General features: G+C 40.6%; 1 protein-coding gene across 1 annotated transcript in view; it reads left to right on the top strand.

The window, feature by feature from the left end:
* Window positions 1-27,673, top strand: part of FAM169B (Protein) — an 86,839-nt gene that overhangs the window by 48,355 nt on the left and 10,811 nt on the right. The window contains exons 6-7 of the mRNA XM_089906229.1: window positions 832-1,009; window positions 25,958-26,140. Of these exons, the coding sequence (XP_089762355.1) occupies window positions 832-1,009; window positions 25,958-26,140 (361 nt within the window). The remainder of the gene's footprint in view (window positions 1-831; window positions 1,010-25,957; window positions 26,141-27,673) is intronic.

Below are 27,673 nucleotides of genomic sequence, written 5' to 3'. Positions count from 1 at the left end.
GATCCTGAGACCATATCCAGGCTCAGCCACATAGAGTGGGGATTGATTAGTTACGTCTGCTGTGGGTGCAGGAGTGGGAGGCCTTCATTTATGCCACACCTGTGCCATCCGTGGGCTATACAAATGCAGAGACTATGAACAGGCAGGAGCAGGAAATCATTTTGACTTGTTAATGGTCAAGCTCTTTTGTGGGCCTGACCTTGACCACAATACAGTTTCCTCAATTGTCATGACATTGCAATGGGTGAGAGACAGTTCCATTTTGTAGCCTTAGGATGGGCTAGGCCTTGAGTCCCAGTAACTCTCTGGGGTTGGGACTCTAGTATGTGCTCAAAATCTGTCACAAGCCATTGAAACTCAGTTGCTCTTGGTGTAGCAACTGGACACCAATAATTATCCCCAATTACTTACCCTCCTTCTGAGGGTCAGAATTCTAGGGCTGTTGTTAAAAATGGCAGACTGGGTTTATCTCTGGACACATCCAGGGTTTCTGCTGAAATTGCTTGCCTCTATGTAACCTCCTGTTTCACTGGCATGTGACTGATTGTTCTCTGTCTCTTCACATTCCATGTCTGTGGTCCTGGAGACCCAGGAGGCCCCTCTGGCCATGCTCCTCGCTCCTGGAGGCCAGTGCATGTGAAAGGTCAGGGGTGGGAAAACCTCCGTGAGAAACTATGATCCGCATTTTGGATCTTGAGCATGAGAAGAACTGTATGGTGGGGGAGCTCACACCTGGCCCCGGGGTGTGGGTTGATTCCAAGCATAGAATTTATTGTGTCTGATTTTCCCCTCTTGTCTCACTTAGATGTTCTTTTTGTTTTTCCTTCAAAGGTTCAGTCATTTGGGGAAAGGATTGTGCTTTTTATTCTAAACGTCGTTATTTTTGGAAGACTGGAGAGGAATTTGGATGATGATGACATGTTTTTTTTACCTCACTCTGTGAAGGAGGAGGCTAAAATTCTGTGGAGAGACGGAGCAGCTGTTGGATTTTACACAACCAAAAGGAAAGGTAAGGGCCACGCGGCCGTGTGGGGTCACTGCCACTTCAGGCTCTGCGGGGGAGGCTTCTGGGTGTCTGCCTGCCTTGGAGGACTCCTTGAGCCCAAACGTTACTTGGAGAGAATCTTCTGGCACGAGAAGTATCACTAATTCAGCTGTCATGTAAATAAGCCGAAGGTATGGATTTCATTTTCACCACATTTCTCGTTTTACTGGCAGAGTGAATATTCATCATGGTCCTTGGATTCCCAGGCAGTGCCATGTCCCCCGTAAAATACTTGTTGCTGTTAATGGTTGTAAAATGACTTTGCAAGCTCAATGCTTTTCATTTCTTTTCTTTAATGTTACCAATTAGCTGTCAGGAAAAATGCCATTGCTAATAGCTGACATGTGGTGCAAAGGCACACTGGATGCCAAGATTTATAGACATTACCTCAGAAGAGAGGGAGGTCGGCGCGATAACGAGGTTAGGGTAAAATCCTGGGACTTATTTTTAGGGGCTGTGATGAGCAGGGAGTGTGGAACTTGTACTACTTTGTCTAAGAGATCAGTCTCTTCTTTAATGATGCTTTCTTTAATAGTTTCTTTGATTTTGAAAGGCTGTCAACATCTCTGACCCAACTGGTCCAAGCCCCATCATTTAATTCTTACAAAGTTCTGAATTTTAGCAAAAATAAAATTTCCCGGTACACCACCATAGATATGCTGTTGTCTTGAGTTGAGTGTTTTTCTCTGGGGATAAAAAGGCTATGATTATGGTTTTGAGCTGTGTTCACATTGTGTATGTGTTCCACCTGTCCAGGATGGAGTAAATCTGCGTTTCAATTTTTTCCCTTGGTGTGGTGTGAGATGACCAGTTTCCCACGCAAGCAAGTCATGTAATTAATTATTTGTCAAGGTCAGTCATAGAGGCTGAAGCACCTGTGTCTTTCAGCTTCTTGGGTCATGAAAGCCCTTTGTCCTTTGTTTTGATGCACTGTTTCACTTTTTGGGGTGGCTGTATTCTTTAGTCATTATTTAGATAGACCAAGGATCTGGAGAATACTTGAAATGGAAGTATTTTTGTAATTCCTCTTTCTTAGGAGACCCATTTGTTGTCATTTTCTACCAAATAGCTTGTCTTAAATCTGTAGCTAAATCATTTGTGCTGTAGATGTCCTACTAATAGAAACAAAAACTGTTAACAGATTCCAACCTGATGTGTGAGAACCACAGCTAAGGGGCAGAAGGAGCTTGACCTTGGTCTTGCCCACTGCTGCTGTTGCTCCTGGTTGCAGTGATACCCCAGACTTTGTTCTGTGAGAATTAAGCAGAGGCTGGATGTGGCTGCCTCATTCTTCCCAAGGCAGACCCAGAACCTTGGAGTGGAAGGAGGATATTATGGTGTTGAGTTGAGGCAGATCAGTCTAGGTGCTTGGATTTCTGCCTCCTCTTCATTTCTGACGAATTCCACGAATTTGATGGAAAGTTCTCTGAAGCTGCTTACTAGGTATTGTTGTTTTCATCCATGCACTGATTTTTTTAAGTGGCAATTGACTGTTAGTTACTCAACAACTGAGTTAGTTTAAAAAGTATCAAATGAGGGACTTCCCTGGTGGTGCAATGGTTAAGAATCTGCCTGCCAACGAAGGGACATGGGTTCGATCCCTGGTCTGGGAAGATCCCACATGCCGTGGAGGGACTAAGCCTGTGCGCCACAACTACTGAGCCCGCGTGCCACAACTTCTGAAGCCCTCATGCCTAGAGCCCATGCTCCGCAACAAAGCCACTGCAATGAGGAGCCCTTGTACCACAACGAAGAGTAGCCCCTGCTCGCCGCAACTAGAGAAAGCCTGCACGCAGCAATGAGGATCCAACACAGCCAAAAATACATAAATAAATAAAAAAATTTATATATTAAAAAGTATCAAATGAGTAGAAAGTTAAGTAAATAAAATATATTTTTCAGGTATACATTGCCAATTAAAAACATTTTTTACTGCCTATTTCTGGATTAGCTTATTTTTGGAGAGACAGAATAAAAGCATTTCCATGGAATAATTATATAGACCTTGCCACCAGCAATGTTTGAGAGTTCCAATCACTCTACATCCTTGCTGGTACTTGGTGTTGTATTTTTAATTTTAGTCATTCTGCAAGATGGGAAGTGGTATCTAATTTTGGTTTTAATTTGCATTTTACTAATGATATTGATCATGTTTTCATGTGCTTTTGTTATGGTCATATATCTTTTTTGGTAAGTGTCTGCTCAAATATTTTTGCCTACTTTTATTGCGTTATTTGTTTTCTTATTATTGAGCTTTGAGCATTCTTTATGTGTTTTAGATATTGGTTCTTAATCAGATATATTTTGAAAACATTTTCATTTTGGTTTAATAATTTTTTCAAAGAGCAGAAGTGTTAAATTTTAGTGGTCTAATTTATCATTTACCAATTTTCATTATAATTCAGTTCAAAATATTTTCCAATTTACTTTGTGATTTCTGTGGTTCCTTTAAAAGTGAGTTTTAAATTTCCAGATATTTGTGAGCTGTTCCAGATGTTTTATTTTTTGTTGATTTCTAATTTAATTCTGTTGTAATAAGATAATATAGTCTGTAACTATATTATCTTATTAAATTTTAATATTTTGAAAACTGTTGAGAGTTGTTTTATGGCCCTGTATATTATTTTGGTAGACACTCCATATGGACTTGAAAGAGTGTGTGTATTTTGTAGGTATTAGGTTTCATGTTTGGTTAGGAAATGTTGGTTAGGTTAAAGTGACTGATGGTGTCATTCAGATCTTCTATATTCTTAACTAATATTTTTGTCTAAGTCTATGAATTTATGAGGGAAGTATGTTAAAATTTTTATGATTGTGGATTCTTCTCTTCTTTTAGTTGTCAGTTTTTACTTTGTGTATTTTGGAGCTTTGTTATTAGTCACATCTAATTTATAATTGCTATATTTGCCTGATGTATTGACCATTTTGTTATTATGAAGTGTCCTTCCACTTGTCCCTAGTAATATCTCTTGTTAAGAAGTCTATTTTGTCTGTTTTTAATACAGCCACTTCATCTTCTTATGCTCACTGTTTGCACAGAATATATTCTTTCTAGCTTTTTACTTTTAGTCTATGTCTTTATATTTAAAGCATGTGTATTGTTGACGGCATACAACTGGGTCTTGGATTTTAAATCTAGTTTTAATAATCTCTGCCTTTTGATTGGAACATTAGTCTATTTACGTTTAATTTTTTAAGATTTATTTAATTTTGGTAGTGTTGGGACTATGTTGCTCCTCATGGGCTTCTCTAGTTGTGGCGAGCGGGGGCTACTCTTCATTGCGGTGTGTGGGCTTCTCATTGTGGTGGCTTCACTTGTTGTGGAGTACGGGCTCTAGGCATGCGGCTTCAGTAGTGGTGACACGTGGGCTCAGTACTTGTGGCTCATGGGCTCTAGAGTGCAGGCTCAGTAGTTGTGGTGTGTGGGCTTAGTTGCTCCGCAGCATGTGGGATCTTCCCAGACCAGGGATCGAACCCATGTCCCCTGCATTGGCAGGCGGATTCTTAATGACTGCGCCACCAGGGAAGTCCCCTACATTTAATTATTGATATGATTGTACTTAGATCTTCTCTGCTGCAATTTGTTTTGTGTCTTCTGTTTCTTTTTGTTTTTCTCTGTTCTTCCTTCCCTGTCTCCTTTTGTTTTAATCAGATTTTTTTTTTTTTTTTTTTTGCGGTACGCGGGCCTCGCACTGTTGTGGCCTCCCTTGTTGCAGAGCACAGGCTTTGGACGTGCAGGCTCAGTGGCCATGGCTCACGGGCCCAGCCACTCCGCGGCATGTGGGATCCTCCCGGACAGGGGCACGAACCCACGTCCCATGCATCGGCAGGTGGACTCTCAACCACTGCGCCACCAGGGAAGCCCTTAATCAGATATTTTTTACTATTCCATTTTAATTTCTCTCTTGGCTTTCTAGCTTTATATTTTTGTATTTTTTAAAGTTGTTGCTCTAGAGATTACATATGCATCTTAAACTTAAATTAACTTAGAGTGAATATTGAATTACTTAAGGTAAAATATAGAAACTTTGCAATAGTGTATTTTTATGTACCCATCATTTTATTTACATAACTGCTATTGTTATATGTTAGATCTGTTTGTTATAAATCTGTTGCTACTGACTTATAAGTTTTAATTTAAGTAGTTATATCTTTTAAAGATGTTAAGAAAAAATACATAGTTTAAAAATATTTACCCACATATTTACCATTACAATTTTTTTGTATAGGTCCCAGTTGCCCTTTAGGCTAAAGTACTTCCTTTAGCATTTCTTGTAGTGGAGTTGCTGGCAGTAAATTCTCTCAGGTTTTGTTTACTGAAAATGCCTTTATTTCACCTTCATATTTGAAGGGTTGTTTAGCTGGATGTAGAATAATTAGTGTTAGCTTTTTTTGTGTGTGTGGCACGTGGGCCTCTCACTGCCGTGGCCTCTCCCGCTGTGGAGCACAGGCCCTGGACGTGCAGGCCCAGCGGCCATGGCCCACGGGCCCAGCCGCTCTGCGGCATGCGGGATCTCCCCGGACCGGGGCACGAACCCGTGTCCCCTGCATCGGCAGGCGGACTCCCAACCACTGCGCCACCAGGGAAGCCCTTAGTGTTAGCTTTTTTCCCTCAGAATTTTGAATACGTTGTTCCAGTATCCTCTGGATTTCATAGTCTTGGGTGAGAAGTCAGCAGTTAATCTATTGTTGTTCGTCTTACGTGACATGGCATTTTTCTCTGAATGCTTTTAAGACTTTCTCTTTAGCTTCTTTTGCAGTTTAATTGATTTGTCTAGGAGTGATTTTATTTTTGTTTATCTTTTTGGGAGTTTGTTGAGCTTTCTGAATCTTTAAAGTTTTCTACCAAATTCAGGAAGTTCTTGGCCATTATTTCTTCAAATTTTTGTGCTATTTTCTCTTTTCTTTTTCTGGGATTCCAGTTATATGTACCTTGGGGTTCTTCACATTGTCTTGCAGCTCTCTGAAATTTTGTTCATTTTTCTTCAAACATTTTTCTCTTTTTTGGCTGGATAATTTCTCTTGAACCATATTCAACTTTATCTGCCATCTCCAAACTCTTGTTGAACCTATTTAAAATTTTCAGTTACTGTACTTTTGAGCTGTATAATTTCTGTTATGTATAGTTTCTGTTTCTTTGTTGAGATTCTCTATTCATTGAGCATATATTTCCCTTTAATTTGAAAAATTAGTTCTTTGAACATATTTATAAAGCTATTTTAAGTTCTTTGTCTACCAAATCCAACATCTGGGCCTATTTAAAATCAGTTATATTAGAGTGACATCAGCAACATGACAGAGTGAAAAGCTCCCTTTCAGTCAACAACCAGTAAAGCATCCACAGCTCAACAAAGGTGCCTCTGAGGAACCCACTGGGATGCCAGAGATTTCCACATATCTGCACATTTAAAGGTGGGTGGACTGGAACACATAGGGGAGGCAGAACTGAGGGAACAGCAGCCCAGCTCTCTGGCCATGGAAGCTGAGCCCATAGCCCCAGAGAACACATAACAGCAGGGGAGGCAGTGAGCACAACTCTGGCCTCGCAGCCGCAGTGGTGCCTGCAGCCACAGGTAACTGGGCAGCAGCAGCAGTGGGGCCTGAGACCCCATTCCTCCAGCCACTGACGTGCTCACAACTCAGGCCCCCTACTCCTCCACACACAGTGATGGAGTCTGTGAATCTTACAACACTGGGCATAGCACAGGTGCCTGGGCAACCCCTGCTCCGCCCACCCTCATCCTCCCCCTGTGGCAGCAGAGTCTACAACTCAGGGGATCCTGGATGCCAGGGAAGAGCCCATCATCCCAGTGACATTAGCAGCAGGAAGGCATCATTGACCCCTGGAGACACAAGAAGCAATAATGAGGACACGGGCCACACCTCTGACAGAGGTGGTGGAGGGTAGAATGTGCCAACTCTCAAACATAACTGGAGGCAGCTCAGGTAAGGAAAACCATAAACTTGTGCTATAGCGCCACCTACTGGAAAACAGAAGAAAGACCTCTAATTTCTAACCTGTTGAATCATTAGAATCAAGCAGAAAGATATTTGCTACTTCAAATGCATGGGCAGAGGAACAACTCATCATGTGCCATGAAGAGCCAAAGTAACGCCATGCCACAAAAAGAAAATGACAGTTCTCCAGAAGCCAAATTTAAAGTCACAGAATATTGCAATTTAACTGACAAAGAATTCAAAATAGGTGTCATGAAGAAATTCATTGAGCTATGAGAAAACTCAGAAAGACAGTTCAGGGAGCTCAGGAGTAAAATTAATGATCAGAAGGAATACTTTACTGAAGATATTGAAACTCTAAGAAAGAACCAAGAAGAAATTCTGGAGCTGAAGAACTCAATAAACAACATAAAGAATGCATTAGAAAGCACTGGAAATACATCAGACCACATGGAAGAGAGAATTAGTGAGCTTGAGGACAGAAATCTAGAAATGATGCAAGTAGAAGAGGGAAGAGAATTAAAATATAAAAAATGAAGAAATTCTACAAGAGCTATCCAGCTCTTTAAGAAGGGTGCATATTAGGGTTATGGGTATCCCAGAAGGAGAAGAGTGGGAAAAAGGAGCAGAGAGATTATTTAAAGAAATCATAGCTGAGAAATTCTCAAACCTGCAGAAGAAACTTGATATATACGTCCATGAAGCTAAGAGAACACCTAATTGCCTCAATGCAAAAAGACCTTCTTAAAGACACATCATATTAAAATTGTCAAAAGTCAATGACAAAGAAAGAATTTTTAAAGGCAGCCAGGGGAAAAAAAAGGATGGTAACCTACAAGGGAACCCACAGAGGCTATCAGAAGATTTCTCAGCAGAAAGTTGACAGGCCAGGAGGGAGTAGAATGACATCCTTAAGATACTGAAAGATAAAAACTGTCACCCAAGAATACTTTATCCAGCAATATTATCTCTCAGATATAAAGGAGGAATAAAGACTTCCCCAGGTAACTAAAAACTGAGGGAGTTCATCAACACTAGATGTGCCTTACAAGAAGTGTTGAAAGGAGCTCTTCTACCAGAAACAAGAAGGTAAAAGGACGCAAAACTTTGAGTAAGGTGATACATAGAATCAGAAAATTGTAACTCTTTATCAGAATAGGTATTAAGCATTTTATTATAGCATAAAGGTTAAAGGGGGAAAATCAGAAAAAATAATTATAGCTACTTCAATTTGGCAACAAACTCACAACATGAAAAGGGATAATTTGAGACAACAAAAATGCAGAAGGGGAAGGGGAAGAGGTCAGAAACCCTATAGGTAAATGAAGATAAGATGTGATCAGCAGAAAAAGGACTATTTTATCTATGAGGAGTTTTATACAAACCTCATGGTAACCACAAAACATAAATCTAGAGCAGAGACAATAAACATAAAAAAGGAGGAAACTGAAAAAAATCATAGAAAACCACCAAACCAAGATGGCAGGCTGAAACACAAGAACAAAGCAACAACAGTGATATAGAGAAACCAGAAAACAAAAGATAAAATGGCAGTAGTAAGTCCTCATTTACCAATGATTACCCTAAATGTAAATGGAGTGAATTCACCAATCAAAAGACACAGAGTGGCTGGATGGATTAAAAAACAAGAAACAACCATACATTACAGGAGGCTCACCTCAGCTCTAAAGACAAGCATATGTTAAAAGTGAAGGGATGGAAGATAACACTCCAAGCAAATGCCAGTCAAAAGAAAGTGGGTGTAGCCATACTCAACAGACAAAATGGACTTAAAGCCCAAAAAGGTAACAAGAGACAAAAATGGACAGTATATAATAATAAAGGGGACAATTTATCAAGGAAACTATGTGATTAATATATATATATGTATATATAATGCATATATATATATACATTTAACATAAGAGCACCAAAATATATAAAACAATTATTAACAGACCTAAAGGGAGAAATTGACAGCAACATAATAATAGTAGGGGACTTTAACACCCCACTTACATTAATGGATAGATCGTCCAGACAAAATAATCAACAAGGAAACTGAGGTGTTAAATGAAACATTAGACCAGATGTATTGGATAGATTTGTACAGAACATTCCATCCAAATGCAGTGGAATACACAGTCTTCTCAAGTGCACATGGAACTTTCTCAAGGGTAGCCCATGTGTTGAGACACAAAACAAGTCTCAGTAAATTTAAGAAGATTGAAATCACATCAAGCATCTTTTCTGATCACAATGGTATGAAACTAGAAACCAACTACGAGAAGAAATATGGAAAAAATCACAGATATATGAAGACTGAACAAAGTGCTACTGAACGACTATTGGGTTGATGAAGAAATCAAAGGAGAAATAAAAAATTACGTGAAGATAAATTAAGATGAAAAGATGACATACCAAAATTTATAGGATGCAGCAAAAGTGGTACTAAGAGGGAAGTTTATAGCAAAACAGGCCTACCTCAAGATACAAGAAGAATCTTGAACAATTTAAACTTACACTGAAAGGAACTAGAAAAAGAAGAACAAACAAAGCCCAAAGTCAGTAGGAGGAAAGAAATAATAAAATCAGAAGAGGAGAAATAACAACGGATACCACAGAAATACCAAGGATTACAAGAGAATATTATGAAAAGCTATATACAACAAATTGGACAACTTAGAAGAAATGGACACATTCTTAGAATCAAAGAACTGTCCAAGACTGAATCATGAAGAAACAGAAAATCTGACTAGACTGATCACTAGTACAGAGATTGAAACAGTAGTCAAGAAGCTCCCCACAAAACAGGTTCAGAACCAGACAGCTTCACAGGTGAATACTACCAAATATTCAAAGCTTTAATGCCTGTCCTTCCCAGACTCTTCCAAAAAATGTAGTAGAAGGGAGTGCTTCCTAACTTGTTTTGCGAGGACAGCATCATCCTGATACAAAAGTCAGACAAAGACAGCACACACACACACACACACACACACACACACACACAGTGATGAAAATAGTTATATGTCTATGATGAACATAGTTCAATATCTCTGATAAACATAGTTGTAAAAATTCTCAACAAAATATTAGCAGACAAAAATCCAACAATACATTAAAAGGTTCATACACCATGATGAAGTAGGATTTATTCCAGAGATGCAAGGATGGTTCAACATATACAAGTCAGTCAGCATGATACAGCACATAAACAAAATGAAGGATAAAAAACATATGATTATCTCAGTAGATCTAGAAAAAGCAGTTGACAAAATTAAATGCCCACTTATGATAAAAATTCTTAATAAAGTGGTAGAAGGGACATACTTCAACATAATAAAGGCCATATGTAATAAACCCACAGCTAACATCATACTCAGTCATGAAAAACTGAAAGCTCGCCCTCTAAAATCAGGAACAAGATAAGGGTACTGACTCTTGCCACTCTTATGTAATATAATATTGGAAGTCCTAGCCAGGGCAATTAGGCAAGAAATAAAAGGCATCCAAATTAGAAAGGAAGAAGTAAAACTATTTGCAGATGATATGATTTTATATATAGGAAAGCTTAAAGACTCTACCAAAGAACTATTAGCAATAACAAGCAAATACAGTGAAGTTGCAAGGTATAAAATCAACATGCAAAAATGTGTTATGTTTCTATATGCTAATGATGAGCTAGCAGAAAGAGAAATTAAGAAAATAATACCATTTACAATTGCAACAAAAGGAATCAAATACCTAGGAATAAATTTAACAAGGAGGTGGAAGACCTGAAATGGAAGAAGACAAAAATAAACGGAAAGATATTCTGTGCTCATGGATTGGAAGAATTAAAATTGTTAAAACATCCATATTACCTAAAGCAATCTACAGATTTAATGCAATCCCTATCAAAATACCAAGGGTATTCTTCATAGAAATTAAGCAAAGAAATTCTAGAATTTATGTGGAACCATAAAAGACTTCAAATAGCCAAAGCAATGCTGAGAAAAAGGGCAAAGCTGGAGGTATCACACTCCCTAATTTCACACTCTTTTACAAAGCTATAGCAATTAAAACAGCATGGTATTTGCAGAAAAGCATACATAGATCAATGGAATGGAATTGAGAACCCAGGCATAAACTCACATATATACGAACTATTAACTTACAACAAAGGAGCAAAGAACATACAATAGGGAAAGGATCGTCTCTCCAATAAATGGTGTTGAGGAATCTGGACAGCCACATGCAAACAAATGAAACTAGACACTATCTCACAACATACATAAAAATCAAGTCAAAATGGATTAAAGACTTGAATGAAAGATCTGAAACCATAAAACTCCTAGAAGGAAACATAGGCAGTATACTCTTTGACATTGGTCTTAGCAATATCTTTCTGGATCTGTCTCCTCAGGCAAAGGAAACAAAAGCAAAAATAAACTACATCGAACTTAAAAGCTTCCATGCAACGAAGGAGACCATCAACAAAATGAAAAGATAAACTACCAAATGGGAGAAGATATTTGTAAATGTACATCTTATAAAATGTTAATATATAAAATATTTAAAGAACTCATACAAATCAACAACAGAAAAATAAACAACTTGATTAAAAAAAAATGAGCAGAGGATCTGAATAGACATTTTCCCAAAGAAGACATACAGATGGCCAACAGGCATATGAAAAGATGTTTGACATCACTAATTATTGGGGAAATGCAAATCAGAACCACAGTGAGATATCACCTCATGCCTGTTGGAATAGCTGTTATCAAAAAAGCAAGAAATAACAAGTGTTGGTGAGGATGTGAAGAAAAGGGAACCTTTGTATGGTCCCATACACTGTTGGTAGGAATGTAAACTGGTGCAGCCACTATGGAAAACAGTATGGAGATTCCTCAAAAAATTAAGAATAGAACTATTATATGATCCAGCTATCCTACATCTGAGTTTCTAAAGAATATGAAAACACTAATTCAAAAAGATATATGTTCATCACAGCATTATTTACAACAGCCAAGACATGGAAACAACTTAAATACCCATCAGCAGATGAATGGATGAAGAAGATGTGGCATACATACACCATGGAATACTATGCAGTCATAAAAAGATGAAAACTTGCTGTTTCTGACAACATGGACAGGATAGAACTTGAGGGCATTATGCTAAATGAAATAAGTCAGATGGAGAAAGACAAATACTGCATGGTTTCTCATATGTGAAATATAAAAACAAACAAACAAAACCCCAAAATAAATGAACAAACCAAACCTAATAAAACAAGCACCTAGATATGGAGGACAGAGTAGTGGTTACCACAGGGGAGGGAGTGGAAGGGGGAGGGTGAAATGGGTAAAGGGGATCAACTGTATGGTGACAAATGAAAAATAAATTTTTGGTGATGAGCATAGTGTAGGGTATTCAAAAGTATAAATATATTGTACATGTGAAATGTATATAATGTTATAAACCAATGTTACCTCAATAAAAAATAAATCTAAAGAAAAAAGAAAAAGATAAAATCAGTTATATTGACTATATCTGTTTTTGTTTTTGTTTTTTCCTGAGTGTGGGTCACAGTTTCCTGTTTCTTTGCATGTGTTGGTTGAAGGCTAGATGTTGCAGATATATTGCAGCAACTCTGACTTTTTATGTGTGTTTTTGAGGATTTTTGATCTGGGAGGTATTTAGCTTGCCTGGATTCAAATCACAAACTCTGTCTCCTTTGATATGTAACTGCTGACACGTGTTAGTACGATGTCTCATGGCTGCTTCTGTAGCCTGGCTCTGTAGAGGTCTTCCCTGTGCCTGCAAAGTTGATGGCCAGACAAAGATTTGGGTATGGACGTTGCTGATCCCTGTGGTTTCCTTGTGTCTGCTGGTTTTGGGCTCTGTACCCTTACCCGTCAAACCCATTTGGTTTCAGCTTTCTGCCAGTTGAGCTGCCCAAGTTGAGGAATGTACTTGGTTAAGAAAAGCAACAGAGTCACAGATCTGATCATGTGTAGTTCCATCTTTCAAGGGTGGATATCTCTCTGGTTTCTGACTTCTTTTGGTTGAGTCCTCTGGATTCTCCTTCACTCATGTGTAGATTATTTATGAGCCAGGGATTTGGGCAGTTGCTCTGAATTAAGGTTTCATTCATTCTGTGGTTTCCATGTTGCCACTGAGCCTTTAAATTTCCAACTACTTTCCTAGTCCTAAAATTTGATCTTTGATGCCTTTAGCTGGTAAGGCTGCAGCGTTTCCCACCAATATTTTCTGTAGCCTTGGGGGTTGAGTTATACCCTGTGGCCAGTAAGCTGCAAACTCACAGGTTTTAACCTATTTCATTTGCAATTTTCTGAAATTAAAATTTCTTCTGGTTTCTATGTGCTTTTGAATGCCTTATGGTATCTGTGAGTACTTTTTTAAAATTTGTTTCTAAAATAGTTATTATATATGAGACTCTGCATGACCACTTAATTTACCATCATCATCTGATGGGGACTCTGTCCAGGGATGAATCACAGAATTTTATTCCTTGCTTTCCCATCCCTTTTTATAAGTAGAGCGAGGGATTTGCTCTGATGAATTAAAAAATGGTTGATATTAGCAACATGCTGATAAATTAAGCAAAAAATAATTTAGATAGTGAATAGATATTATTTACAATGTTTTATTATTTTAAACATATGATTTGTGAAAAAAATCACTGGCGAATACTTGTGGTTTAATTGACTATAGGAGGAGTTAACAGTTCAAAAGTTCAGAACAGTTAATGGTGTTTCTTCAGTCGTGGCCCTGTCCTTGGTGCTTGTCACAGCTTCATGTAGTGTTGTGTTGATACCTAGGTTATGGGCGTAGCACATGGCATGCTTTCCAACTTTGCAGCAGTACAATTTCTCTTCATTAGCTTAGATCCACATGATTCAGAATATCTGTTAATTTAGTTTCAGCTAGGCTGCAGCTTATAATTTCATTCTGTGACGAAAAGAAAATATGCAGATTCATTGCATAAACTGGATCACGGGCGGCAGGTTGCACCTTTTTAAGAGTATACATTGTTTCTAAGCACATTCATTTTTGTATGTGTGTGACTTTAAGTATTATTTTAAAAATTGTCGGACAGTAAAATTGATTTCTTTTTTGGCTTTTCAGTTCTGTGAATTTTATAATCACAACCATAATTAAAATACAGGACAGTTCTCCACCCCCCTCTAAAACTCTTTCTTGTTCTAATCTTTTTCACCCCTTAGCCCCCCACCCATAACCCCTGGCAACCACTGATCTGTTCTCTATCACTGTAGTGTTATCTTTTCTGGAATGTCACGTAGTGGAATCAGACCGTATGTAGCCTTGTGAGACTGACTTGTTTCACTTTTTCATGATGCTTTTGTGACTCGCCCAAATCATTGTGTCTGTCAGTAGTTTGTGCCTCTTTAGTGTGAGGAGAACATTCAGTTTTGAAACAAGTGGGTGCCTTGGTATAGAATGAATGAGATCTTTTCAGGTAGACCTCTCTTTTGGAACATTTGTTAATGGGCCAGTTTGAGTTTCTCCCTTCATTTGATAGTTCCATAATTGCCTTTCTTACAAAATATTGACACTTTAGTCATTTCATTATTTTGTGCTGAAATTCTCCCTAGATAACCAAAATTAGTGGGGTTTTACTTTAACTTTTGCCCTCAAACCATTAGTCCACAAGACAGCATTCAAGGAAAAAAATACTGGACTGGTAAGTGGAGAGTCGGCCGATTTAAGGCAGGGCTAGTAAGTATTTTGCTTTTGTATAAAAATATATAACAAACAGCTTTGTGTTTCAAATTCCTGAAAGCCCAACACTAATGCAAATCGTAAAAACAGGAATGGCACTTAAAAGTGTTCAATTAAGTGATTTGCCATCTAGACAAGCGTGTGACCTGTGAGATGGCTGTGATGCCTTGAAGTGGCCTCAGCTGCCCTGCTGGTCACCAGGGCCTTCTGCTCTCCCCTCCCCCTGATACTCCATGTCACAGGCCACTCCTACCCTGTTGTCCCCTCAAGCAGGGGGCCTTCATGCCATGTTCTGGACTTTAGTGGAGACATAAGCAGCAAAAGAGGAGTAGTGGGAGTGTGGTGTAGGTTCAGGTACCAGCTCTGCTGTCCGATGAGAAAGGGGTTGCTGTTGTGTGGAAGCGAAGGGCTTGCAAGATGGGGTATTGGAAGGGTGCAGGGGAAGTTCATGGGACGCAGACCGGCTTCCTGTGCTGGGTTGGGTACCCAGCTGCTGCTCCATTCTCATCTTTGCAAGTCATCTTCCTTTGCTCACTTATGTTTCCTGCTTCCTCATAACCTTGACTGTAGTTTGCCATGATGCCCACCCAGCTCTACCTCTACTGCCTTAAAGGGCTGAGACCTATCATAGTCCCAGTTTCACTTCATTCAAAACCTCTTGAAAGAATCAGGTTGGTCCAGCTGGCCTGCAGATTGAGTTCTTGTGGATCATGGGTCCACCTTGGTGGGCAGGCTTTCATGCTTCCGATATGGCCACCTAGCCTCAGCTCTTTAACTGGGGCTGTGGTAGGGGCAGTTTTAAAGAAAAACCGTGGCTGAGCAGACACCCCATAATCATCCACGGGAGGATCCAGTTGATAAAGTCTCAGCCTGGGCTGGAATACCTCCAGTCAGGACCACCAGGCAGCCCTTCATTGCTGCATAATGCCTAATGGATAGAATGTTCCAGCAGCACACTCTGTGCTGCTTCTCTGTCCTGGGCCACAGGAGTTCTTGGGCTGTGCCCCAGACCCCCGGCACCAGACACCGGCACTGGAATGGGGCCCAACAATTTATGGTTTAACAAGCCCTCCAGGTGATTCTCATGTTTCATTCTAGAGTTTGAGACCCACTCACCTAAGGCATGCATTTTCAGTGGTAGTTTCTTTTGCTTTAAAAAATTTTTTCTATGTTCTGTGTCATATGAACTGGATAATGTGCAGAGTCCAGTGTTATATTAAACCGAAGCAGTTCTTTCTCCTGTAATTGACAAATGAGATGAATTACTGGTACAAATTTTCTTATGTTAAACCACCGGGGATAAATCCAACTTGGCCAAGGTTACTTCCTTTAAGCAAATAAGATTTTCTTCAATATTTTAAAAATGAATCTAATTTTATGGCACCTTATAAATAAATTCCTGTTATAATAATCAAACATATAGAAAGAAATGATACTTTTCAAAGAGGAAACACTATAACTAAAGCTTATCTCCAAGTATATCTTGTTTTGGGGTGGTTCATGTTAATGCATTATTTTCAGTTGTTTTTGAGAAAAGATGATTATTATACAAATAGGATTCTGAACACTTAGTCTTGCTTGTTAAAAGTGATTTTTTTTTTTTTTGCGGTACACGGGCCTCTCACTGTCGCGGTGTCTCCCGTTGCGGAGCACAGGCTCCGGACGCGCAGGCTCAGCGGCCATGGCTCACGGGCCCAGCCGCTCCGCGGCATGTGGGATCTTCCCAGACTGGGGCACGAACCCGTGTCCCCTGCATCGGCAGGCGGACTCTCAACCACTGCGCCGCCAGGGAAGCCCCCAAAAGTGATGTTTTTCTGGAGCAGGTGTTGGCAGCTATGGCCCGTAGACCAAATTCTGCCTGTCGTCCGTTTTTGTAAATAAAATTTTATTGAAACACAGCTTCGCGCATTCGTATTGTGCATGGCTGATTTTGCTCTACAACTGCAGGGGTGAGTGGTTGTCCCCAAAGCCTAAAGTATTTTCTACCTGACCCTTACAGAAATAGTTTGCCAGCCCCTGTTCTAGAGAATACAGTTTAAATGTCTCATATTAAAAAAAAAAGATTTTATCCAAATTGATGTTAGTAATGCTCCTCGGTGGGGAGAATTTGGGAACATCCAGACCATTTAGTGGTATTGTCAATAGATCCTCAGCTGCCCCAGGTGCCCAGGGAGTGTGGCTCTAACCTTGTGAAGCGGGCTCATGACAGACATGCAGTATGACTGTCACGAAAAGATAGTGTCAATGGTTAGCAAAAGTTAACACTTTTAGCTACTACTGTTTTGAGTTTCCCAGGTTTGAGAGTATCCCAAATATCTTTATAGTTTGCACTTAATCTCTTGGACTAGCAACTGTGACTGTTTGGCCTGCATTTGGATTTTTAGAGCAATTATACTTAAAATGCTCCACAGAGCCAAGTGTCTACAGCAGCTACTGTCAGCGTATCGCCTTTGGGCGTTAGCAGTACAAACCCGGACAGGTGCTCACAGCCACACAAATGCAGCTTTGCAAAAGGAAGTGTGAAGAGAGCTTTGGCCGGGCGCTTGGCTCTTTTGAGTTCTGTGGACCCACACCTTAACTTTCCTGGTGTCCAGGTCTTTAGTGTCAAGACACCCGGGCAGTGGAAATACACTATGGCATTTGTCTTGCCACTTGTCTTTTATGTCGTCTTCCTTCTGACAAATCTTTTTGAAGCAGATACTGTTTATTCCGCTACTTCCTGGCTGTCTGCTGCTATCACTGCCCTATGGTGCACCGTCTGTCTTAGGTGTCCTAAGAATATATTACTCTCTTCCTAGAGTAACTGTCTTCCTCTTTGTCTTTGATTTGTTGGGGTACGTATTGTTAGGGGGATAGCCTGCTGGTGCCCCCTCCTTTACTCTTTGGTGGGCTTCATCTTATCCTCACAGATCTTCCTTCTTCAGGTCCTCCCAGGCTGTTGATGGAAAAGCCCTCTGTGTGGTGTTAGTTCATGCCTGGGCGTGGTAGTTTCACCCTGGATACCTTATTGATCATTTGTATCTCCCCCAGAACAGCCTGGGGCATGAGCAGAGAAACCAGTTACCAGTGGAGTAACTTTGTTGAGTTCGGTTTGCTACTGTTGGTTTGTTTTTTGTCTTATGTTCAGGAACTACTGTTATTTGCTTAATTATCTGATCTTCATTTGCTTTTTATCTTTTTCTCTGAAAAGGTTACAGTGTGCTCATAGGCTGAGTCATGGACTAATGTCTCTTTTTCTGTGCTCTGGAAGGCTTTCCTGGGAAAGTTGGCAGAACTTATCTCTAAAGTCACCTGACCTGGTGTGTTCAGTGTGGGAGGGATTTAAACTACTGCGTTCAGATTTCCATGGTCATAGGATAGTTTAGTTTTTCTGTTTTTCTGTGAGTCAGTTTTGGTCGGTTGTATTATCTTAGGAATTTGTCCTTTTCATCTGTTCAAATCTATTGGCCTACAGTTATTTACAGTATTCTCTTACCTTTTAAATTTCTGCCACATCTATAGTGATATATCTATTTTAATTCCTAATGTGCTTTATGAATTGTCTTCTTTCTGGCTTTAGCAACTCTTGAATTTTTTTAAAAAATACTTTATGTTGTGTCTTTGTTTTCGTTTTAATTCATTTCTATCCTTTTTGTCTCCTTCCCTTTAATTTCTTTGCTGTGGTATCAACACTCCCCATGAGCTGATGAAAGCCAGTTGGGCAGCTGTTACTGACAAAAAGGAGCCAAGTCCTATGTTTTTAACCTTTCTTGCCCCTGTCAGCTGCCATGTCTATAAAATGGGTAGAGTGGATGAGATCATGGCTAGGGTTCCTACCAACTGTTCAGTGCTATTGTATGTGGGAAGGTTTCCTAGGATTTTACGTTCTGATTATGAATGGGGAGTCCATTTGTGTGCAACCAGCTTGCTCTCTCAGCCCCGTTCACAATCAGGCTGTAATATTCTTATTACAGTTCATTAATATTCTTATTAAAAGGCCAATTTGTTGCTTTGTGAATTGAGATGGGTTTTATTTGACCAACTTGAAAGTATGATGAGCCTTTAGGAAGGGCTGGTGCAGTGTTCCTCTGCCCCACCCCAGATTTTTATTTTGAAATAATTTTAGTTTTACAGAAGAGTTGCAAAGATAGGACAGAGAGTTCCTGTTATACCCTCACTCACCTTGCCCTAATGTTAGCATCTTACATAACCATGGCACAGTGGTCAAAACTGAGAAACTAACATTGGCTGATCTTCCAGCAGTGTCCTTCTCTTGTAGGATCTGATCAGGAGTCTTTGTTGTCTTTAATCTTCAGGTCTTCTTAGCCTCCCCTACCAATTTGGGACCATTTCTTGGTTGTCCTTGTCTTTCATGACCTAGACATTTTTGAGGAGTACTGGTCAGGAGATTTATGGAATGTCCATTAATTTAGATTTGTATGATATTATCTCATGATTTGACCAGGGTTATGAGTTTGGGGCACAGTGAAGCATGCTTCTCCTCACGTGGTCATATCAGGTGTGGGGTACAAGATGCCAACGTTACTACTGGTGATATTCACCCTGATCACTCAAGGGGGTGTCTACCCCCTTTCTATACTGTAAAGTTATTATTTTTCCCTTTCCTTATTTAATTGTATCTTTCGAATACAATTTAATACAATTCATTGTATCTTTTCAAATCAGTTTTTTTGAAGTATAATTTTACATCCCATAAAAGTTGCCAATTTTAAGTGTACAATTCAGTGACTTGTTCTTCAGCAAATTTAGAGAGTTGTATGACCAGCACCACAATCCAGATTTTAGATATTTCCATCACCCCAAAAAGTTGCCTTTTTGGTGTCAGTCTCTTTCCATCTCAGCTCTAGGGAACGACTGCTCTGCTCTCTGTCTCCATCAATTTGCCTTTCCTGGATGTTTCATATAAATGGAAAGATACAGTATGTGGTCTTCTGTGTCTGGCTTCTTTCACTCAGCTTGGTGTTTTTGAGGTTCATCCAAATTGCAGCATATATTAGTATTTTATTCCTTTTTATTGCTGAGTAATGTTCCATGGTATGACTGTACCACATTTTGTTTATGCATTTACCAGTATGGTTTCCAGTTTTTGGCTATTATGAATAATGCTGGTATAAATACTTGCATACATGTCTTTGTATGGACATGTTTTTGTTTCTCTTAAGTGGGTTCCTAGGAGCAGAATTGGTGGGTCTTTGGTTAGCATATGTTTTAAGTTTTTAAGAAACTGCCAAATTATTTGACAAAGTTTCTGTACCATTATGTATTCCCAGCAGCAATATATGAGGGTTCCAATTTCTCCACATCTTGTCAACGCTTGTCTTTTTGATTATAGCCATTTAGTAGGTCAAAAGTGGCATTTCATTGTGGTTTTAATTTGCATTTTTAAATGACTAATGGTGTTGAATATCTTTTCACTGATTATTAACCATTTGTATGTCTTCTTTGAAGAAATGTCTGTTCAGATCATCTGTCCATTTTTAATTGGTTGTTGATTTTCTTTTTGTTGAATTATAAGAGTTCTTTATATAGTCTGGATATGTCTTTTATCAGGAATGTGATTTGCAACATTTTCTTACAGTCTGTGGCTTGTCTTTTTATTTTCTTTGTGGTGTCTTTTGAAGTACCAAGTTAATTTTGATGAAGTCAGATTTACCAGTTGGTTGTGTCCATTGATGTCAAAGCTAAGAACTCTTTGCCTAACCCAAGGTTGTGAAGATTTCCTTCTGTGTTTTCTTCTAAAAGCTTTACAGTTTTAACTCTTATATTTATGTCTAGATACATCTTGAATTAATTTTTTAAATGATGTGAAGTAAGGGTCCAGCTTCATTTTTAAAAATCCCTTATACATTAAAAAATTAGCAGATTTTACTTTTTTTTTTTTTTTTTGTGGTACGCGGGCCTCTAACTGTTGTGGAGGCTCCGGACGCACAGGCTCAGCGGCCATGGCTCACGGGCCTAGCCGCTCTGCGGCATGTGGGATCCTCCCAGACCAGGGCACGAACTTGTGTCCCCTGCACCGGCAGGCGGACCCTCAACCACTGCGCCACCAGGGAAGCCCAGATTTTACTTTTTAAAGCAGTTTTAGGTTTATAGAAAAATTGAGCAGAAAGTGCAGAGAGTTCTTATCCCCCTCCACACACACAGAGTTTCCTCTATTATTAACATATGGCATTAGCGTGGTACATTTATTATAATTCATAAACCAATATTGATGCATGTATTAGTTGACTAGGGCTCCCGTAACAGAGCACCACACATTGGGTGGCTTAAACAACAGAAATTAATTTTCCCATGGTTCTGGAGGCTGGAAATCCAAGTTCAAGGTGTAGGCAAGTTTGGTTTCTTCTGATACCTATGTCTTGGCTTGCGATGGCCATCTTCTCGGTGTGTCCTCTCACGGTTTTCCTGTGTGTGTGTGCATTCTTGGTGTCCCTCTGTGTGTCCAAATTTCCTCTTCTTATAAGGACACCAACTGGATTGGATTAGAGTCCATCTAAAGACCTCATTTTGAGTTCATCACCTCTTAAAGGCCCTGTCTCCAAATACAGACACATTCTGATGTACTGAGGGTTTGGGGAGACACAATTCAGTCCATATGAATACATTATTATTAACTAAAGTCCATAGTTTACATTAGGATTCATTCTTTGTGTTGTATGTTTTGTGGGTTTCGACAAGTGTATAAAGACATGTTCTATCATTGTACCATCATACAGAGTAGCTTCACTGCCCTAAAAATCCTGTGTTCCACCTATTCATCCCTTGCTCTCCCCTACCCCTTGGCAACCACTAATATTTTTACTGCCTTCGTAGTTTTGCCTTTTCCAGAAGATATAATTGTAATTGTATGCTCTGTAGCCTTTGTGGATTGGCTTCTTTTACTTAGTAATGTGCTGTAAGGTTTCTCTATATCTTTTTATGGCACGATAGCTCATTTCCTTTTAACACTGACTAGTAGTCCATTATCTGGATGTACCATAATTTATTTATCCACTCTCCTATTGAAGCATATATTGGTTGCTTCCAAGTTTTGGTAATTATGAATATAGGCATTACAAACATTTGTGTGCCAGTTTTTGAGTAGACATAAATTTTCAACTCCTTCAGGTAAATATAAATGAGCACAATTGCTGGATCCTATGGTAAGAGTAGGTTTAGTTTTGTAAGAAACCACCAAGCTGGGACTTCCCTGGTGGCGCAGTGGTTAAGAATCCACCTGCCAATTCAGGGGACACGAGTTCGATCCCTGGTTGGGGAAGATCCCACATGCTGTGGAGCAGCTAAGCCCATGCACCACAACTACTGAGCCTGCTCTCTAGAGCCCGTGAGCCACAACTTCTTAGCCTGTGTGCCACAACTGCTGAAGCCCGTTTGCCTAGAGCCCATGCTCCACAACAAGAGAAGCCACTGCAATGAGAAGCCCCGTGCACCACAACAAAGGGTAGCCCCCGCTCGCCACAACTAGAGAAAGCTTGCATGCAGCAATGAAGACTCAATGCAGCCAAAAATTAAAAAAAAAAAAAAAAAGAAAGAAAAGAAACCACCACCAAGCTGTCATCCAGAGTTGCTGTATCGTTTTGCATTCCCACCAACAATGAAAGAGAGTTCCTTTTGCTCCACATCTTCAACAGCACTTTGGTGTTTTCAGTGTTCTGGATTTTGGCCATTCTAATAGGTGTATGGTAGTATCTCACTTTTTAAAAATTTTTATTTCCCTGATGATATATGATGTGGCACATCTTCTCATGTTACTTGCCATCTGTACAGCTTCTTTGGTGAGGTGTCTATTAAGGTCTTTGGCCCACTTTTTAATCAAGTTGTTTGTTTTTTTTATTGTTGAGTTTTATGAGCTCTTTGTATATTTTGGATAATAGTTCTTTATCAGATATGTCTTTTGAATATATTTTTTCCCCAGTTTGTGGCTTCTCGTTCTCTTGACAGTGTCCTTCACAGAGCAGAAAAATTTGATTTTAATGAAATTCAACTCTCAATTTTTTCTTTCATGGATCATGCCTTTGATGCTGTATGTACAAGTTTATTGCCAAACCCAAGGTCATCTAGATTTTCTCCTATATTATCTTCTAGTTCTGTAGTTTTGCATTGTACATTTGTGTCTGTGATCCATTTTGAGCTACATTTTGTGAAGGGTTTAAGGTCTGTGTCTAGATTCATGGTTTTGCATGTGGATGTCCAACTGTCCCAGCATCACTTGTTGAAAAGACTGTCCTTCCTCTATTCACTTTGCTTTGCTCCTTTGTCAGAGATCAGTTGACTGTGTTTGTGTGGGTCTCATTCTGGGCTCTTTTCTGTTGCAGCTTCATTCATTAATTTGTTCATTTTTAATTAATTAATTAATTTTTGGCTTATGGATGTCCAATCATTCCACCACAGTTTGTTGAAAAGTCTGTCTTTTCCCCCACTGAGTTACCATGGCATTTTATAGAAATTCGGAGTGTAAGAGTTTACTTCTGGACTCTCACTTCTGCTCCATTGATCTATATGCCCACTGTTGCACCATTATCACACTGCCTGATTACCTTGATTTTATAAGAAGCTTTGAAATTGGTTAATATAAAACCTCCAACTTTGTTCTTCTTCTTCTTTTTTTTTTTCTGTTTTGTTTATCCTAGAGACTTTGCATTTCACATGAATTTTACTCTCAGCTTGTCAATTTCCACAAAAGAGCCTGCTGGGATTTTGATAGGACTGTTGTTAAACTTACAGGTCAGTTTGGGAAGAATTGGCAACTTAACAGTATTGAGTCATCCAATCCAGCAGTCCCCAACCTTTTTGGCACCAGGGACTGGTTTCGTGGAAGACAGTTTTTCCGTGGTGGGGTATGGTTTTGGGATGATTCAAGCGCATTACATTTGTTGTGCACTTTATTTCTATTAATATTACATTTTAATATATAATGAAATAATTATACAACTCACCATAATGCAGAATCAGTGGGAGCCCTGAGCTTGTTTCACTGCAACTAGATGGTCCCATCTGGGGGTGATGGGAGACAGTGACACCTGAAGTGTGTTGCTTATGTCCAGTCTATTATGTAAGATGCAGCTTAATTGTCACTTGCCACTCACTGATAGGGTTTTGATATGATTCTGCGAGCAATTGATTTATTATGATCACTGTGCAGTCAAACCTCTCTGCTAATGATAATCTGTATTTGCAGCCGCTCCCCAGTGCTAGCATCACTGCCTCAGCTCTACCTCAGATCATCAGGCATTAGATTCTCATAGGAGTGCACAACCTAGATCCCTCGCATGCACAGTTCACAGGAGGGTCGTGCTCCTATGAGAATCTAATTGCCGCCACTGATCTGACAGGAGGTGGAACTCCGGCGGTAATACGAGTGATGGGGAGCGGCTGTAAATACAGATGAAGCTTCGCTCGCTCGCCCGCTGCTCACCTCCTGCTGTGTGGCCTGGTTCCTAACAGGCCATGGACCGGTACTGGTCTGTGGCTTGGAGGTTGGGGACCCTGATCCAACCCATGAACATGGAATTTCTCTTCATTTATTTAGATCTTCTTTAATTTCCCTCAACTATGTTTTGTGCTTTTCAGTATTTAAGGCTTATGCTTCTTTTGTTAAATATATTCCTGAGTATTTACTTTTTAATGCTGTTGTGAGTGGAATTGTGTCTTTATTTAATTTTAAACATTCTTAGCTTTGAAGGACTTCACTGTTTAGGGACCATTGTTCTTGTTGTCTATAAAATTGGAAGTTATATAATTGCAACCCAGTTGGTGCTGTTATTTCAGGCACATTTAGGATAAATTCCAAATTCTTTACAATTACCATCTCAAGTAATTGGGGTTGCTCATTGGTCACAGATTATTTATTTATTCATTCATATTGGGCACAAAACCAACTATTTATTTAGCTCACCATTCTTTTGGTTGGCGATTTTGCTGAGGCTCAGCTGGGTGGTTTTCTGCCCTAGGCTGGGCTGGCCTATGTGTCTGTGGTCACCTGCCCACCTGTTTCTTAAGACCAGCTAGATGTTGGCTGGGACCATGAGGGTGCCTGGGCCATGTTTCTCTCCTGGTGGCAGGCTAGCCTGGGTTTGTTCTTGTGGTGAGTGATAGGGATCTATGAAAGAATGGAGGGGCCCTGGACCCCGAGAGGCCTAGGCTCGGAACTGGTGTGCTCTTGCCAGCTTCATTCTGTTGCTCAAAGTGAGTCACCAGGCCAGCAAGATTGAAGGGGAGAGGAAGTAGACCCCATATCTTGATGGGAGGACCTTCAAAATCACATGCAAAGGTGTGTGGATATAGGAAAGGGAATAATTGTGGCCATTTTTGAAACAGTTCACTACAGTAGCATGTAGCTCTGCAATTCAGCCTGGCTAATTAGACTCAGAATCATTTTTTTGTTTGTTTGGGAAATTACTCACCTTTGAATCTTTGCAGACACAAATACCACCTCTTCCAATAGGAGCTGACTATGTGACATATTTCTTTTCCTGGATTCCAGTGCATCTAGAGCACAGGCAACTGTGCGGCTGGGAAGTGAGGAAGGTGATATAGTTGGGTGTGTGTGGCATTTCTAGCTAGGGTGACAACAGAGGTGACTGACTGCAAGGGTAGCTTCCTGTTGCAGAAACAGCAACTTTGCTGCTGTTAGTGCTGGTTGCAGTAAAGTTAAATTCAGGGTAGAAAAGTGGGAGAGGTGCCAGCTGTAGCCTCTCTATAGCAGGGTCATTGATGTTCTATGGGAAACAGGACTTAGTCTGTTTGGGTCAGGTGTACTTTGCCATAATTGGCCATGGTGAACTCTGAACAAGTCCATGCCATGGAGATGCGTTGGCTGGGTCTCCCAGCCCACATCACGAAGAACTTTGACGTTGCCCAGATGCTCCTCCTTGGCTTTGGGGACCTCTGAACTGTGCACGGTGAGGGAGGGATGTGAGGAGTCTGGGTGCACGATGGCCTCGCTCGCTCAGTCACCTGGGTTTGCATTTCATTTCAGGGCAATAGCCTAGTGGCCTTGCTCACAGTAATTGACAATGTGTGGGCTGCCCAGTAAGCTGGAGAGCTGGTGGTTTAGGGTGATCTGCTGTTTGGTCTTCAGTGTTTAGTTTGTGAGGCTGCACTGCTTCCAAATGGTACCAGTGACCTGGCAAGTGGGAGTCCTGCCGGGTCCTGGCAGGCTAGTCCAGCCCAGGGGACAGCACGTGTCTCTTGCTTTCCCCTCAGGCAGCCTGTGTGGTGATGGCACGGGTGTGTGCTACCTGCTGCCTGTCTTAGACACCGTGTTTGTCCGGAGGAGCCATCGCCGCCAGGGCCTGGGCCTGGCCATGCTGAGGGACTTCTGCCAGACGTTCCGAGAGGACGAGGCCCTGGGCATCAGCTGGCCAATCTCCCCTGCCATGTACCAAGGTAATCACTGCATCGGGAGGAGCGCTTGGGTAACGGGGATGGGTAACTCATGTGGGTTCCAGATGATTCTGGGGCGGGAGGTCCCTCAGAGCCGCTGGCACCATGACACACCTGTGAGTTGTCTCTCCTCTGAGAAATCTCCTGTTGCTTCAGCACTGAGACTTTAAGCCTGATCACAAGGGGCAAACCTTTCCCAGTCCCTGAGAAGAATTGGATTTAGAAATAATAAGAACCAAATCAACACAGCGTCAGAGAGAAGCAGAATCCAGGGAACCCACTGTGCTGCTGGTTGTTGCTGGGCCTCAAAGGGCCTTTGCTCTTGCACGAGAAGATGCTAGTCATCACTTTGCCTTTCCAACTCGGAGCCCCAGGGGGACCAGGAGCTGAGTGAAGGCAAGCTCCAAATGCACTGAGCCCTGGGCACCTGTGTAGCTCTTACTACAGAAGATGGCTCCCCACATCCACTCTTGTCCTACTGAGTCCATGTATTAGTCAGGCTTCTCCAGAGAAACAGAACCGGTAGGAGATATATATATATATATATATATATATATACATATATATATATATATATATATATATATGTAGAGAGAGAGAGAGAGAGAGAGAGAGAGAAAGAGAGAGAAGAGATTTATTATAAGAAATTGGCTCAGACAACGTGGAGATTGAGATATCCTAAGATTACAGTCAGCAAGCTGGAAGCTCAGGAGGACTGATGGTGTGGTTCCAGTCCAAATGCTAACAGGCTTGAGACCCAAGAAAAGCCAGTGTTTCAGTTCAAGTCCAAAGATAGGAAAAGACCAATGTCCCAGCTCAGTCAGTCAGGCAGGAGGAGTTCCTCTCACTTGTGGGAGGGTCAGACTTTTTGTTTTGTAGTCAGGCCCTCAACTGATTGGCTGAGGTCCACCTACAATGGGGAGGGCAATCTGCTTTACTCCGTCTAAGGATTCAAATGTGAATCCCGGGACTTCCCTGGTGGCGCAGTGGTTAAGAATCTGCCTGCCAATGCAGGGGACATGGGTTCAACCCCTGGTCTGGGAAGATTCCACATGCTGCAGAGCAGTTAAGCCCGTGTGGCACAACTACTGAGCCTATGCTCTAGAGCCCATGAGCCACAACTACTAAGCCCACGTGCCACAACTACTGAGCCCATGTGCCACAACTGCTGAAGCCTGCACGCCTAGAGCCCATGCTCTGCAAAAAAGAGAAGCCACCACAATGAGAAGCCCGCACACCGCAATGAAGAGTAGCCCCTGCTCGCCACAACTAGAGAAAGCCCTCACACAGCAACAAAGACCCAACGCAGCCATAAATAAATAAATAAATAATTAAAAATGTGAATCTCATCCAAAAACACACTCACAGACACACCCAGAATAATGTATGACGAAATGTCTGGATACCCCTGGCCCACTCAAGTTGACATATAACATGAACTACCACAATCCTTCTCCAGGTTCTGGAAAAGAAATCTTAATATGTATTTGCCAGAGGAAATTCAGAAAGCTCTTATGCTAAATGTTTCACTCCAAA

The sequence above is a fragment of the Delphinapterus leucas genome, chromosome 2 (genome assembly GCF_059928025.1).
Source record: "Delphinapterus leucas isolate spDelLeu-1000000601 "Yukka" chromosome 2, BTC_Dleu_Yukka2, whole genome shotgun sequence".
NCBI lineage: Eukaryota > Metazoa > Chordata > Mammalia > Artiodactyla > Monodontidae > Delphinapterus > Delphinapterus leucas.
The sequence above is the reverse complement of the archived record's forward strand: the minus strand, read 5'-3'. Positions and strand labels throughout refer to the sequence as shown.